Below are 15,372 nucleotides of genomic sequence, written 5' to 3'. Positions count from 1 at the left end.
CGCCGACCCCGCGGCCGGGGAGCGCCGGCGCGGGCGCGTCGCCGCCGGCCAGGACCAGGCTCGAGCCGAGGGTGTTGGTCGCCGTCAGGAAGCTGACGGGGCAGACGCCGCCGCCCGCGCCGCCCGCGCAGTCGAGCAGGGCGCCCACGAGGGCGTCGTACTGCGCCGGGTGCGTGTACGGCGGCGTCTTGAGGCCGAACGGGATGCGCGGGAGCGGCGGCGACGTGGCTTCCCCGGCGGCGGCGGCGGCGACCACGGCGGCGAGGTAGGAGCGCAGGGCGGCGGCGTCGTAGGCCGGCGGCGGGCTGCCGGGGATGTTGGGGCAGGAGAGGTTCAGCTCGACGGCGAGTGGGGGGCCCGGGTCTCGCCGCCGCCGGGCCTCCTCCTCCTCGGCGGCGACGAGGCGGTAGCACCGGGCGACCTCCTCCGCGGAGCCCGTGACGGAGACGATGAACGTCTTGCCCGGGGCGCGGGGCACGTCCGGGTCCGCCGCGATGGCCCTGATGAAGGAGAGGTAGGTCTGCAGGACGTGCGGGCTGTAGCCCAGGGTGTTGAGGCTGGCGTTGGCGGTGCCGGTGCCGCTGGGCCGTGGCCGGGAGGAGGAGGATGAGGAGGAGGCGACGACCTTGTGGGTGGCGGCGTCGAAGAGGGCGTATTGGTGTACGGAGTCATCGTGGGGGAAGCCCCGGATGAGAGAGGTGCGGGTCGTGACTGCGCCTGTGTGCGGGCAGGCGTAGAGACGCTTGAGGTCCTCGAGGTCTGTGGCCCAGGGACATGCCGAGTTGAGGAGGGGCGGGTCGATCTCGAGAGGTGGGGGGAGAGACGGTGCCATGGCTGGGTTGTCTAAAAGACCACACGAGATTCAGTGGCCCGTAGGTATTGACTTTTACTCCATTGATGAACCCCGCGAGAGAATAATAATGAAGCAGTGAGGAGTTCTTATCACGAGAAGTTGGTTTGTTTGATGTCGAGTGTGGGGAAGGACTTTGTGGAGAAAGATAAGAGTCTTCCCCGCAAAGCTTGAGTACAATTCATATCACATCTTTGGCTTGAGTTGTATTACGGTGAGGAGTTCATATGAAACAGGGCAAATTGTATCTTTTGGACCTGGGTGAGAATCTTGAAAAAAAAAGAGTATTGATCTCTTCAATGTACTTGTTCGTATCTCAGTGGTAATTTACCTGAGAAAAGCACTATGGCATTGTTTTATCAAGACTCATGAGTCAAAACACTTTGATGTTTCTGTCAATATCACGCAGCGCCCCTGAGGTCCTTCAACGCCAAACCGCTCACTCAAAACAAGTCATCAATAGCCTTATCGGCATCCTTCTTGATCAGCTCGACCATGCCCTGGTTTCTGTTAGCATGTGTATCTCTACCATCGAGACGATCCAACTCACCTCAGGCATGATTGGCTTTCCGTCGTCGCCCTTCACGTAACGGAAGGGCATCTGCGTGCTCTCGTGCTCGTTGAACTTGAGGTCAGGATGGTCGAGATATTGTATCTTGTCGACAGGAACTGCTTTCTGTCAGCTGAAGTCCACTGTCTGCTGGCTTGACAAGACGTACTCTTGCCCTCGACTACTATCCTCGTGACACGGACGGCAGTGTCTGTCGTCATCTGCACGGGACCTAGCCTCCTTCCCTCGAAGCCCTTCTTCCGCAGTTCGGAAGTGCGGTCTAACAGAGACATTAGCGAGCTACATCTCCCCATAGCACATACCGGTCCATACCTCTGGGAGGATCATCGCCTGCGGGACACTATCAGCTTCTGGCACACACACATCCAAGATCGGTGCAAGCAGGCTCACCGAGAATGCCACCAAACAGAAAAGCATCAAAGGTCTCGCCGTCTTCGGGCGAGAGATCCTTGGCCGCCGAAGGGTCCAGCAGGCAGACTCTCGACTTGTCTTGCGCATAGATCTCTTCCACACCCCGGTTCTCGGCCACGAAGGCAGGGACGCTCTGCAAAGTCTCGGGCACTTTGAAGCCGGCCGGCAGAGAAGACAGGCAGAACTTGGCGCCGGCCTGGTGAGACTCGTTGGCGATGGCAATGTACTCGAGCTCGGACCACGGGCCCAGCTCCGGGTCGAGGTGCTCGACGATGTAGGTCTTGGCAGTCGACATCTTTATGTCTCAGAGATTGGCTTGAGGTGAGATACCTATGTGTGGTCCTTCTCTCCGGTACCGGTTCCGTAGAGATACATGAATGTTGCGATATGCCGTTCTGAGTTGTCGGGCTCTTTGATCGAATTTTCATGTGGAGTTTTTTTTGGGCCAGCTCCGGCCGACAGAACTGGAGGAGGCGGCAGCGAGTCGCCCGGCCGGACATCGCCCCCCACCGGTTGTAGATCTCTTACTTAGTACCCTTCTGCATCCTAAAAATACATTACACACAACCCGTGCAGATCTGGATTGATCTCACCAGTGTTTGCGACTGGATCTACAAGTAGAACAAGGGCTTCTTTTCGGGAATAATCGAAAAGGTACAGGAAGAGAAAAGGTGTCATCATTCAAGCAATCATTCATCTCAGCCTCTGCTTATCAGCTCCTCCGAGAAGGCGGCGTTAAGTCCTGCTTGACGGGGCTTAGTCCAGCTGTCGTCGACCTTCCGCATCTGGGTCTGAATAACGTTAGAGGCATGTGCAGTAAGCATAGCCAACCAACCCTGCAACGATCGCCCATGTTTGCTCAATCCATTGTCTGGAAAGGGAGCTACGGATGAACTAGCCATGAGGCCTCACCAAAGATACCGCAACCGATAGCCATCTCGCGGGCGAGGTTGTCCTGTCGCTGAAACAGTTGATGTGTTTGATGTTCACAAGCTTTTGGACAAGATTTAGACCCTATTCGACCTAAACTCAGCGCTGGAATCGCCGGCGATCCCCTGCTAGAATGGGGCATTTCTACAAGTAACTACCCGCTGTAGTGCCCCTTGAGCTCCACAGGCTACCGCCAGATCCCGCCCTGACGGCCAAGAGTGGAGGCGGTTGGAGCAGCCTCGTCAGCTTTTTAAGGTTACGGAGTACGTGTGCGTGCGCACGAGCCAGCAAGGACACATCGCCTGCTAGTGCCGTGCGTGCGTGCGTGCTCCCTTGATCTGATCTAAGGCTAACTAACCGACCCTTTTCGAAACTTTGGCACGCCGTTTTTAGACATTCCCTCTCCCTCTCCTTAACTACATTCTCCGAGCTGGCGACGCGACCGACCATCCTTTTGACTGAGAGCGCGCCTTGCAACAAGGCGAGGTAGCCGAGTCTACCGGCTTTTGTCCATCCTTTGCTTTGGTCATTCATTCATCTTGAGACGAGAGGGAGACGACGACGACGTGATCCACCATCGCCACCAGGTCACGACTGCCATGACTTTGGCCGACTCGTTCGCCGCTGCCTTGGGGCCGCTGCGTCTTGCCCACGTCCTCGGCGCCGTCGCGCTGTCGTGGGCGGGCATGGCGAGGGCCCAAGACAAGACGGCCGGCGATTACTTTGTCCATTCGCTGCCGGGAGCACCGGAGGGCCCCCTGTTGAAGATGCATGCTGGGTAAGTGCAACTATGCACCTCTGCGCGTACATTTGCGAAGCAAGGACATGGGCACTGACTTATCGATTGGGTCCTATGCAGACACATCGAGGTAACCCCTGAACACAATGGCAACCTGTTCTTCTGGCACTTTCAGAACAAGCACATCGCCAACAAGCAGCGCACCGTCATCTGGCTCAATGGAGGCCCGGGCTGCAGTTCCGAAGATGGCGCGTTGATGGAGATTGGGCCTTATCGCCTCAAGGACGACCACACCCTCGTTTACAACGAAGGAGCCTGGAACGAGTTCGCCAACGTCATGTTCGTCGACAACCCCGTCGGCACCGGCTTCAGCTACGCCGACACCGACAGCTACCTGCACGAGCTGGACGAGATGGCCGACCAGTTCATCATCTTTTTGGAGAAGTGGTTCAGCCTCTTCCCGGAGTATGTACATGATGATGTAAGTCCTACAGACGCGTCAGCCAACCTGTACAGTACCGTTTTTGCTAACTTCAGAGTGCAGCTCTACCTTGCTGGCGAATCCTACGCCGGCCAACACATCCCCTATATCGCGAAGCACATCTTGGAACGAAACAAGAAGCAGGGCGCCAAGTACAAGTGGCAGCTCAAGGGCCTCCTCATCGGCAACGGCTGGATCTCGCCCCAAGACCAATATGGAGCCTACTTGGACTTTGCGTACAAGAAGGGTCTCATCGAGAAGGGAAGCGACACCTCGGGCAAGCTCGAGGTCTCGCGCCGCATCTGCTACAAGGATCTTTCGGCTGGCGGCGAGGTCATCGACGTCTCGTCCTGCGAAGGCATCCTCCAGGACCTCCTGAAGTTTACTACGACGACCAAGAGCGACGGAACGACCAAGGAGTGCTACAACATGTACGACGTCCGCCTGAAGGACGTCTTCCCCAGCTGCGGCATGAACTGGCCCCCAGACCTGACCTCGGTCACGCCGTACCTCCGCCGCAACGACGTCGTCCAGGCCCTGCACGTCAACCCCAACAAGAACACCGGCTGGACCGAGTGCAACGGCCTGGTCAGCTCGCAGTTCCGCGCCAAGAACTCCAAGCCGGCCATCGCCTTCCTGCCCGAGATCCTCTCCCAGGTGCCCGTGCTGCTCTTCTCGGGCGCCGAGGACCTCATCTGCAACCACCTGGGCACCGAGGCCCTCATCTCCAAGATGGAGTGGAACGGCGGCAAGGGCTTCGAGCTGACGCCCGGCAACTGGGCCCCGCGCCGCGAGTGGACCTTCGAGGGCGAGGACGCGGGCTTCTGGCAGGAGGCGCGCAACCTGACGTACGTGCTCTTCAACAACGCGTCGCACATGGTGCCCTTCGACTTCCCGCGGCGCTCGCGCGACATGCTCGACCGCTTCATGGGCGTCGACATCAGCAGCATCGGCGGCACGCCCATGGACTCGCGGCTCGACGGCGAGAAGGGCCCCGAGACGACGGTCGGCGGCGCCGCGGGCAACAGCTCGGCGGCGCAGCAGCAGGAGGAGAAGGCCCGGCTCGACGCGGCCAAGTGGGCCGCCTACCGGCGCAGCGGCGGGCTCGTGCTCGTCATCGTCGCCGCGCTGGCGGCCGTCTGGGCCTGGTTCGTCTGGAGGGGCCGGCGGCGGCGGGCGGGCTACCGCGGGCTCGCGGGCGGGGAGCCCGGCGGCGGCGGCGCGTCGGCGTCGTCGGTCGGGCTCGGGCTCGAGGGCTTCCGGAACAAGAGGGCGGCTGGCCGGGGTGGGAGGCGGGGAGGGGGTGACGACGTCGAGGCGGGCGACTTTGACGAGAGCGAGCTGGATGATCTGCACGTCGCCTCGCCTGCGGAGGATCATCACCCCCACCACCGGAAGCCGCAGCCCGAGGCGAGGTATGCTGTCGGCGGGGACAGCGAGGACGAGGACGATGTCATGGGTGCTGCTTCGAAGGAGGTTGGTAGCAGCAAGGCGAATGGCAGGTGACGAACGAGGTTTCCTCTCTAGGGTGGCAGGCTGAGGAGGGAAGGCATGCCCTACGGCCCATAGGGCGGACTCGTGTTGTCGTCTCTAAGTTATACATATATATATAGCACAGCACATTGGCGTTTAGGATTCTCTGGTTGTTGGGGGGGGTTTTACACAATATATTGCTTTGTTTATCCTAGGTTTACTTCAGAGTGGTGATTATTTGGTGGACCAGTCGAACGATAACGTCAGGTTGGAATCTGGGATATGGCGAGTGCATGGCTGGGACGAGAAGGAGGATGAGTCTACGGATCTAGCGGGCCGTGGGACGCCTGGCGACTATACTACGCGGAACCTATCTACGGAAGGCGAATCAGTGGCAGAAACGAGCTGTCTCGATCGCGGGGCTTGTGCCCACTTGGATGTTTTCTCTTGAGCAGCGAGACGGGTCTGTAGCAAAGAACCCCCGAGCCTATCCTCTCGATCCAGGACTCAAAAAGAGGAACTTGTCATTATGGATCGCGGGCCCACGAGTCCCGCCTCACAGTTTATCTGGAGGAAGCGATGGATTTTACAAGTAGGTAGAGGAACGAAGAAGGGTCGAGACCAGGTTGGGAGGGGGGGAAAGCTTTGAGCTCGGGAGGTACGTAGATAAGGGAGGAAGTCGGGGGACGGGGGGGTTCGGTCCTTCGAGAGCAACCCGCCGCTTTCGTGGGAGACGGCGGAAGAGCGGTACAGAAAGAAGCACGGATCTCTCCTGGCGTCGGAGGAGGCCGTCGAGGAGTGGAAGCTTTCTTCCCGGCACCGCGTCAAGGGGGTTATATATCGCGCGCGATGGAAGGTTCAAGAACGAGCGAACCAAGAAAGGCATCAGCAGGCGGAGCGGGGCTTGAGATACGGAGGAAGCCATTGCGTGCGCGTCGATGCGGCTCGTGTGCTTGGCTACCTAGCTAGCTCTGGAGCACGCCAGAATACTACCTAGGTAATCTGGCGTGGGTTTAACTAGCTGTGGCCGGGAGGATGCTATCGTGACCAGTGCCGGTGCACTGTGCTAGGTTCGATGATAGGGGGAGAGGAAAGCTTCGCGTCCGTCCGTCGTGACTCATGGGGAACTGAAGCGACGATGGGTATCTGGTCTTTTCTCCTCAACAAGATTGTGGGATTCGGATGATGGGAGAACGGGGTCCGTCACTCGCAACATACGTACGTCATTCCGAGCTGGCGTTTGATAACGAGCTGGCGTTTGATAACGGTGATAACCACCTAAGGAAGCTCATGGAGCTCTGGCACCGGTACTTGGAGCTACCAGAAGACCCTTATCGACAGGGGGGCCACTCTGGCAAAACATCCGATTTCGGGAGGCCAAAGCCACCGAGGCAGGCAGAAGAGTTGAGGCCAGCATGGCTTGTTTGTCGAAATCGCCAATCGGCTGCCTGTTCCTGAATCTCTGACAGGCCTTGGACGGTGAGTCAGAAACCGGGAGGAGCTTCGATTAGAGGGTCCAGAAAGGTTGTCCTCGTGAGCCTCAAGTGGGAACCGGCCAGCCAGCCCGCCTGGAGGCTCGTACAGCCATGTACGTACTTGCAAGCTAAGCTTGTATTCTAGTCGTATGGAACTGTCCGAAGCCGGCACTGCCGTCAATTAGAACTGTCAGGAGCTTGTCAGCAGGATGGAACATGCTCAATGTCACAATGTGCCATTCTGTTGGACACACTGCCGCAATGAGGCAGTTTCAACAACAGCAAGCACACAATGCGGGAGGTCTGGCCTGATGACCACCTGACTCGAATGATGGGGTCAATTGCTTGGTCTGGCGTCGCACCCGCGTGCTGCCAGCCGCAATCCCGGCTAGCGCCAGTCAGCCCATTACTGGCCTGACGGCCCAGATTACAGCGGGCAACCAACGTTCTGTGCAGCAGAGCTGGAGGGGGGATCAGGTAATTCCCGCGCATCCCAACCCCCTGCCACCTGTCAGGGACAACAGGGGGAGCTTTGAGCAAGCGAAGAGGCCGAATCGAGCTTTGCTTCCCGACCGATTCTGCTTGGTCAATTGGTGTTTTCCCAATCGACCCCCCCAGCTTGGAAGCTTCTCGAGCTCTCCCTCACGACTGCCGATTCAGGGACCACGCAGCTACGAACCAAGGCAAGGTATGTGGCGCTAACTCTGAGGAAGCCTAGCTTGCTCTGGGGGGGGCGGGATCGCCGGGCGTCATGCGGTACGGAGGTGGTTCTGCGCAGCAGCGTCAGGTACCCCGCATTCTGTCGCCCAGGCGCGGCCTCTGGAATGTACCAAGGACAAGGGTTCTTCTGTGCTCCTCTTCTGCGCCCGTTGTGGAGTCCACGTTGATGTCACCTGCATGACAGAGAGGAGCGGCCCAGTTTGTTATGATGTCGGTGAGTACAAGTCGAAGAAGCATGAAGGAGTGCACGGGGAGAACAAACATGGAAAAGCAATGGGTAAAGGAGGAGCAAGCAGAGCTGAAGACAAGCAGCGGGACAGCTCAAGTTTAGGTAGTGAGGGGTAAAAACAGGTCCAGAGCCAGCCAGCTTCGCCTGCTGAAAGACATCACCACAGTGCGTGCGTGAGATAGCGGGCGACGATCAACCTCACAAGTTGGCAGGCCGCGAGTCGCCAATCCCACTATGGATAAATCTAGGGGGTGTGTTTCTTCGACTTGGCAATTCCCAACAGACTTTCCCAATGTCCCCCAGTGACCAGAAGAGATAGCCGCGACACAGATGGGGACCAGACTTTCCTAGGCTGTGAGCTTGCGGAATGCCGTTGGTCGATTGGGTGAGCCATCACGTAAGTCGGCCCCGTTCCGTCGCAAGTCTTGTGGTCTTATGCCCATTGCGTCAGGTCACGCGACTGTTCTCTTGTTGCTTTCTCTGCACCCTGCACTCCCCCCTGATCCATCACAGTGCCTGCTGCCTTTCACCATTCCTCAATGGCCCCAGTTGACACCCCCAAGACGGATACCGTCTTTGACTGCTTCCGCACGGTGCCAGGTGAGGTCCAGTCCCAGTCCCACCCCCCGTCCATCGTTCGGATTGCCGGGGTCTTGCCCGTCTGGCTTTGGGTCTGCTGGGACGATTTCTCAGGGAATGGGCAGGGGGGTACATGAAGATACCAGCCAAGGACTGGACCTAGTCATCGCCTACCCGCCCAGCAACACCTCATCGTGTCGAAACTTATCGAATGCTTCTCATGTCTCAATTGGTATCCCCTGCCCATCCCATCGTCTCCTGGTTGGAGCTCCTGCTTTGTTTTAAAAGGGTCGCAGTTCCCCTCCCTCGACCATCCCTTTGAGCTTCCACTCTCCTGTAGAATTCAATCAATCGACCATCCTGTCTCGTAACAAAAGAGAACCAATTACCTCCAACTCATCCTTTATCCATCGTCTGCCTACCTCCTCTTCCATCTTCCAGCCTAGACTGAACTCTCATCTCTCTCTTCTCCTCGCATCTACTGCCACATCACATCAACACCTTTGAGCCAGACGACTTACACCCACACCACATCCTCGCCCTCGTGTAGACCATCTGTGCCACCTACACACGAACCAACGAATCTCTCTCTCCTCCATTTCTAACGTGTGAAAAGAGTGAGTCCAACCCCTTGCCCGGCAAATCAATTGCTTCCCGCTCGTCGAACGCGCTTGCAATCATGCCCAATCCTTCCCTCTTTCTCTTCTCTCCTGGCTCATCCATCCGCAACCCCGCCTCGAGGTGTGTCGTGACGCTAACCTTGCGCCAGCCCAAACTTAAACGGCCGCCCTGCAACACAATAGTCGAGTCGAAACCATCACTCAGACATAACACTCTGCTGCCTCTGAAATCCATCAAAACCCGTATTTTTGACTGAAATCTCCTTGCATCCCCAAATCCATCAACAGTAAGTCCAGCCATTGTTTGCCCAGTCCTGGCGGTTTGCATTACCCCTGGATCAGAGCAGTTTGGGCGGGGTGCTGACGCAACGGCCTGGCAGTGACCCGATCTCACAAGTTGAACGACCGCAACCACGCCGCTCTTGCCGACGGCACTGCTGGCCCCGAGGACCACATCCCCAAGTATTTCGCCAAACACGGCTTCACAGACGCTGATCCCAAGAAGATCAAGAAGAACGGTGGTGGAAAGGCCAACTGGTAAGCAAGCAGCCGTTCCCATTTCGTTTTCCTTGCGCAGATGAAGCACACTCCTCTCCTTCCTCTCCTCCCTCTCCTCCCTTTCCCTCCCTCCTTCCCTGCATCGCCGATAACCCAGCCCACTTCTCCGCATTTCTGTGTAAATCGGACCCACTTTTCCTTGGATCCCCTTTTCCCAACCCAAACTCTACAAGTACCACCCTCGCACTCCTCGTCATCCAACGAATCCACTCCCAGACCACAAACAGACCACCAAATAGCCACTAACACGAAGTGTCTCTCAACTCGCAGGGGTGAGCCTGGTGAGGAAGCCATCGATGAGGGCTTCAACTTCGCCAATGCCCGGCGCCGCTCCAACAGCAGCAGCCTGACCACTGACATCAACCACTTCAAGACCAAGTTCGAGGTCAACGAGCCCGAGCCCGTCTTCGAGGAGGAACTCCACGGTCCTGAGGACGAGGAGCTCAGCAAGACGGACACCTCGTCCAGCGGCTCCGTCGACGAGGACAAGCACCGCGCTTAGACGCGCGTGCGTCATCACTCTATTCGCACGACCATCATGAGAGAGGTACCATTTGCTCTTTTGAAGAGGTTCGCCTTGTTTTCATATCACACTTGTAACACTCTGTATTTTTGGGGGTTTCTACCGGCGGGACTACGGGACGACCTATCATCATGAATCGGAAACTATGAAATGACACATCTTTCGGCGGAGGGTTTATTTTATCGTCTTTTTTTATTTTCGCATCGCGACCTCTTTGTGTCTTGAGAGCATTGGCCTTCTTCATGCTGGCTTGGCTAAACATGGGACACCGAGAGCGGGAGTCCATGATCATTCATCAATCACATTGATGAAATCTGGGTGGAAAGGGCAACACCTGCTTGTATCATACACACAGTCTGATGATCGGGTTTATCACAACCAATAGATCCATCTTGCCCAAAGATAGATTTGCTGTCCAGTGACATGTGCTTTGTTCCTGTCATGAATTGGATATTACATTACGTTGTACAGAAGACGAGCCTGGCCAGGACTGATTTCATTTCACCTCACGGGTGACAAGATCCATAGCGAGCTCCCGGCCGCGCGACCTGAGCGACTTTACATCCTCGATGAACGCCTCGATCGCCTTGGCCGCCGGCTTCGTCTTGTCCCCTTCCACCCGGATCGCCTTGATCCTCAAGCACTCGCCCCCTGCCAGCTCGGCTACGCGCCCGTCCCGGACCGGCACAGCGAGCGGGACCAGCAGGCTGTCGTCGGCGCCGTCCTTGACCACAGGCAGCGCCACGGCCGTCTGCTCGCCGCCCGCTGCGCCCTCCTGCAGGAACGTCACGGCCTGCACGCCGCTATTATCATCTACTACTACTGGCGGCGGCGCACCTCCTCCTTCGAAGAAGAAGAGCGAGCGCAGCGGGCCGGCCGGGGGAAGGTCCGCCGCCTCGAGGCCCTCGAGGATGAGCCTCTTGGTGGACTCCTCCTCCTCCTCGCTGGCCTGACCGCCGGCGTGCTTGTCCTTCTTCTTGTTCTTCTTCTGTTTCTTGGCGCGGACGGCGGCGCGCGTCCACAGCGGGCCGAGCGCCCGCTCGCGCCGGGCTATGGCCTCTGCGTCCGCGCCTGCGCCGGTCGCGGCGATGGACGTCCAGGGGACCTGCAGGTCGGCCTTTGTGATCTTGGGCGCCGCCTGCAGCAGCAGCGGCGCACCGGTGGCGGCGGCGGTGGCGGCGGCGGTGTGGGTAGCACCACCATCCGTTTGTTGCGGTCGGACGGGCGACGGCGGGGGCGGGGGCGGGACGTGCAGGCCCGCGCGGAGGGAGGCGAGGAGCAGGTCGGCGGCCAGGGGCGCGAGGTGCGCCGTCAGCCGGGCCGTCGTCGTGCAGCCGCCGTCCGGGACGGGGTGGCGCGTCTGCGCGAGGATGCGGCCGTGGTCAAAGGCCGCGTGGTCGAGCGTCTGGAGGGTGAGGCCCGCGTGCGCGTCGCCGCGGAGGAGGGCGTGTTGGATCGGGGCTGGGCCGCGGAGGCTGTGATTTTTTTTTGTGAGTGAAGTGAAGGGGTCATAATTTTTTTTCTTCTTCTGAATCAAGAAATGGGTTTATTAGGTATGCCTTACTCGGGGAGGAGGGAAGGGTGGATGTTGAGGCCGCCGTAGCGGGACTGGCGGAGGAGGCGGGGCGGGACGAAGAGGCCGAAGGAGACGGCGATGATGAGGTTGATGGGCCCCGTTGGGGTCGGTGGTGGCTGGCCGCGTGCAAGTCAAGGGCATTAGCTATCTTCTATCGGATAGATTCGACTCCTAGTCGTACGAGGGAGGGGAGGATGAATGGAAGATATGGAATCTCCTTACCTCCCACCCGGTGAACGTATCCCTCTCATGCACAGGCAACGCCAGCTCCCTTGCCAGTACCTTGAGCGGCACTTACAACCGAAAAGTAAAAAGCTGTCAGCAAAAAAAACCCTTTGATTCCCGCCATGGGCCACAAGAAACAACCCGGGAAAACCCACCCTCCCGCAACGTCTTGAGGCCCCTGCCCGTCGGCTTCGCCGGCCGCACCACGACGTCGATCGAGTCGACCAGCTCGCCGGGCCTCTGGGACTTCTCCTCGTGCAGCGCCCGCAGCGCCGCGCAGCTGAACTCGTCGGAGCCGCAGAACAGGATGCGCAGCGGGTCCGACGACGCCCTGCGCGCTGCTGCTGCTGCTGCTGCATGAGCTTGGGACGACGACGAGTACAGGGCGCGTCTGCTGCTGCTGCTGCTGCTGCTGTGATAGAAGGGCGCCGCTGTTGATGTAGCGTGCCATCGTAGTAGATGGCGGGACGCCGTCATCCGCCGGACCGGAGCGACGAGGAGCATCACTACTTCTGTGGTGTTTGTCTTCACCGAGTGATGGACCTCCCACGTGTGTTTGCGTTATGAGATGAGACTATGAAAGTGACTCGGACTGAGCGGGGGTGGGCTTCATCCCAATTCGACACACGCTTCTGTTCTTTCGGTCAGTACAGGAACCATTTGGCTATCTAGATTTCGGACGTACCAAGAGCCGGGAAATAATGTCATACAGTTTGAGTGACGTATAAACAGGGGAATGGGTTGGATGAGATGTTACATCACGTTCCTGAGGTTTTGTATGTGGCCCGAGCTTCTTCGCTCTTTGCACTTCAACTCTTCCAAGTTCAAAACAGTCAAATTCTGACGATTTCAATTTAAAAAAGTATACAAGTCCAAGTGACGATATAATGAATAAATTTACGAGGCCATGATATAAAAGTCCATAAATGTGACATTGCCAAACGGTATCCCCGATATCGTACCTAGAAAGAAGTCTGCACGGGTCCACAGGTCCAAGAAAATGCACAGAGAAACGCTATGCAAGCCAACAACCGTCTGCTACTTCAATTTTCATTACAACTTGAAGCTCCCGCTCGTGGCCGCCTGGGCCGCCTTGGCCTTGTTGCCCTCGGCATCGACAATCTCGCCCTTGCGGTTGATGACCTTGACGCCGCCCCGCTTGAGCTCGGCGATGGTGTCCTGCTTCTCCTGCGCCTTCTTGCTGAGCTGCTTGCCGTCCCCGGCGCCGCTCTTGCGGATCCTCTCCTTGTTGCGCCTGTGCTTGCGCGTCCGGTCCTCGCGCGTCATCTCCTGCCGCGCCACGGGCAGGCCGTCCCGGTTGACCACCTCGCCCTTCTCGGCCGTCTCCTTGCCGGCCCGGTACACCTCCTGCGGCGCGATCATGCTCTCGCCGCCGGCGACGCCCTGCGCCGTCGTCGGCTGCGCGTCCTCCATCGCGATGGTGGCCACGTCGGCGACGACCGTCAGCGACGGCTCCGCCGGCTTGGGCTTGTAGTGCCAGCTGCTGAGCGAGTCGAGCTTGGCGCTCAGCTCCTTCCACATCTGCTCGACCTCCCTCTCCTCCTTCTGCAGCTTCTCGTCCGCCTTGCTGACGTACGAGTCCGGGTCCGCGTTCTTGACGTGCTCCTCCTCGTAGATCTCGGCCAGGCTCTTGCCCTGCTTGTCGTCGATCTCGATGAGGCCCCGCCGCGTGTTGGCGGGCAGGTCGCCGGTGGGCAGGCGCCGGATGACGTCGTCAAACTCCTGGGCGAGGATGCGGCGCTTGATCATGTCCTCGATGTCCTCGCTGACCTCTTGCGTGATGACGGGCACGGGCTTGCCGACGTACTCGAAGTCGAGCTCTTCGTCTAGCAACGAGTTGTGCGGGCGGGCAGGAGCGGACGCCTCACCGCTAAGAGTCCACTTCTTCTCCTTGACGGCTTCGCTTTCTAGCTTGCGGATCTCTTCGAGCAGCTTGGCTTGCCTCCTTTCGTGCGCAGAACGCCGTGACCTGGGGTCGCCAGCGGAAACTTCGGAGAGAGCATCCTCAGAATCTGACTGGTCTGAGAGGTTCTCAAAAAGGTCACGCCGGACATCAGCCATGGCTCGCTCGACGTCCTCGTCCTGGATCTCTGCAGGTTTGGGCAGAGACCGCTTTACTGGCTTCGCGCCCTTCTTGGCCTTCTTGGGTGGCGGCGCGAAGAAGTCCTTGTAGAAAATATCGTTCGCTGTGAGATCGAGGTCCATCCCATTCTCGATGTTCTCTTCCATTTCATCATCGCTGTCCCCTTCCGGCGCATCCAAGGCCATGTTGCCAAAGGTGGGTCCGGCTTCATCGTCCTCGTCTTCCTCGTCAAGTTCTGGGTCGTCTTCCTCGTCACGGCCACCCTTGCGAGATGTTTGGGGCTTGCCCTGGGGCTGTGACATTGGGTCGGCATGCCAATCCAGCTCATCGTCGTCATCAGCGGCGTCGGTGTTGGGGTCGGCTCTTGCATCTTGATCCTCGAACCACTGAGTCTGCTTGTTGAAATCGTCGATAGAGAAGAAGCCGTCGTTGAGGCCGTTGGGGTCCTCTACAAATTCTTGCTCGGGTTCGTCATCAAAGTCTTCCTCATCGTCGTCGACATCATCTCCTTCCTCGCCTTCCAAGCCCTCCTCGTCCTCTTCCTCTTCCCAGTCGTCTCGCAGATCCCCGAGGTCGTCGAGGTCATCGGAGTCTTGCTCATCCTCATTGACCTCCTCGACTTGTGAATCATTATCTCCACTTGACTCTGCTTCAGACTCGCTGTCTGAACCTTCGGACTCGTCTTCGCCATGTATATCGGCTTGCTCGAGCTGTTTGGGCCCATCGCCAGTCTCGATCTGGTTGGACTCTTCGAGCTCCCTCAGAGTCTCCTCCGACTGTAGCAGTGCACTCGATATTATGCGCTTGGCCTGCTGCCAGACCTGGCCAGTCTCAAAACCATCGATGTGAAGCTTGCGGATCTTGAGGACCTCTCCTCTGTCCAGGCCCTGCCCACCGCGCTTGCGCTTCTTGCCGGCCTCTCTGAGCTGCTGCTGTTGCTCGTCGCTGACCTGGCCGGCGAAGGCGTCTAGAGTGTCCTTGGCGAGCTGCAGCGACGCAGTCGGGACCGAGCTGGGCGGCTGCAGAAAGACATGTCGGTTGGCGGCGTCGAGGAAGGCGAGAACGGAAGCCATGTCTTTGGCAGGCGGCATGGATATCATGCCCGGGGCGAGCGTAAGGGTGTGGGATGTGGATGATGAGGTGCTGCCCGTTTTGGCCATCTTCTCGTGACGACGACGGTCCCAGCAGCTTCTCTACTAGGGGAAAGAAAAGTCGAGACACCGAAATTTGGTGGTGGATCTCAGCTACCGCCCAAAGAGAAAAAATTTAGGCGTTTTCAAGGGACGGCGGACCCCGCTACGAGGCTGC

The 15,372-nt window shown here is 58.5% G+C and overlaps 6 protein-coding genes across 6 annotated transcripts; 2 read left to right on the top strand and 4 right to left on the bottom strand.

The window, feature by feature from the left end:
* E0L32_012098 (uncharacterized protein) lies at positions 1–832 on the bottom strand (the record flags this gene model as incomplete). Its single annotated transcript, XM_031134901.1, has 1 exon — positions 1–832. A coding segment is annotated over one exon (832 nt), but the record flags the coding sequence as incomplete, so codon positions are not given.
* A 461-nt stretch (positions 833–1,293) lies between these two features.
* On the bottom strand, positions 1,294–2,127 carry E0L32_012097 (uncharacterized protein; the record flags this gene model as incomplete). Its single annotated transcript, XM_031134900.1, has 5 exons — positions 1,294–1,350; positions 1,401–1,519; positions 1,570–1,680; positions 1,734–1,751; positions 1,812–2,127. The coding sequence occupies 5 exons, from the start codon at positions 2,125–2,127 to the stop codon at positions 1,294–1,296; spliced, it is 621 nt and encodes a 206-aa protein (XP_030999328.1).
* A 1,234-nt stretch (positions 2,128–3,361) lies between these two features.
* E0L32_012096 (uncharacterized protein) lies at positions 3,362–5,488 on the top strand (the record flags this gene model as incomplete). The annotated part of the gene is made up of 3 exons (XM_031134899.1): positions 3,362–3,540; positions 3,622–3,982; positions 4,046–5,488. The coding sequence occupies 3 exons, from the start codon at positions 3,362–3,364 to the stop codon at positions 5,486–5,488; spliced, it is 1,983 nt and encodes a 660-aa protein (XP_030999327.1).
* A 3,649-nt stretch (positions 5,489–9,137) lies between these two features.
* On the top strand, positions 9,138–10,138 carry E0L32_012095 (uncharacterized protein; the record flags this gene model as incomplete). The annotated part of the gene is made up of 3 exons (XM_031134898.1): positions 9,138–9,321; positions 9,459–9,615; positions 9,907–10,138. 3 exons carry the CDS (start codon positions 9,138–9,140, stop codon positions 10,136–10,138), a joined length of 573 nt encoding a protein of 190 aa, XP_030999326.1.
* Positions 10,139–10,655: 517 nt separating this feature from the next.
* Positions 10,656–12,411, bottom strand: E0L32_012094 (uncharacterized protein; the record flags this gene model as incomplete). Its single annotated transcript, XM_031134897.1, has 2 exons — positions 10,656–11,634; positions 12,116–12,411. The coding sequence occupies 2 exons, from the start codon at positions 12,409–12,411 to the stop codon at positions 10,656–10,658; spliced, it is 1,275 nt and encodes a 424-aa protein (XP_030999325.1).
* A 602-nt stretch (positions 12,412–13,013) lies between these two features.
* On the bottom strand, positions 13,014–15,164 carry E0L32_012093 (uncharacterized protein; the record flags this gene model as incomplete). Its single annotated transcript, XM_031134896.1, has 1 exon — positions 13,014–15,164. The coding sequence occupies one exon, from the start codon at positions 15,162–15,164 to the stop codon at positions 13,014–13,016; it is 2,151 nt and encodes a 716-aa protein (XP_030999324.1).
* Positions 15,165–15,372: the final 208 nt, after the last annotated feature.

The sequence above is a fragment of the Thyridium curvatum genome (genome assembly GCF_004353045.1).
Source record: "Thyridium curvatum strain D216 chromosome Unknown NODE_135_length_54870_cov_91.881976, whole genome shotgun sequence".
In the NCBI taxonomy this organism is placed as follows: domain Eukaryota; kingdom Fungi; phylum Ascomycota; class Sordariomycetes; order Thyridiales; family Thyridiaceae; genus Thyridium; species Thyridium curvatum.
Note: the sequence above shows the minus strand (reverse complement) of the source record. Positions and strands in the feature narration are given on the sequence as shown.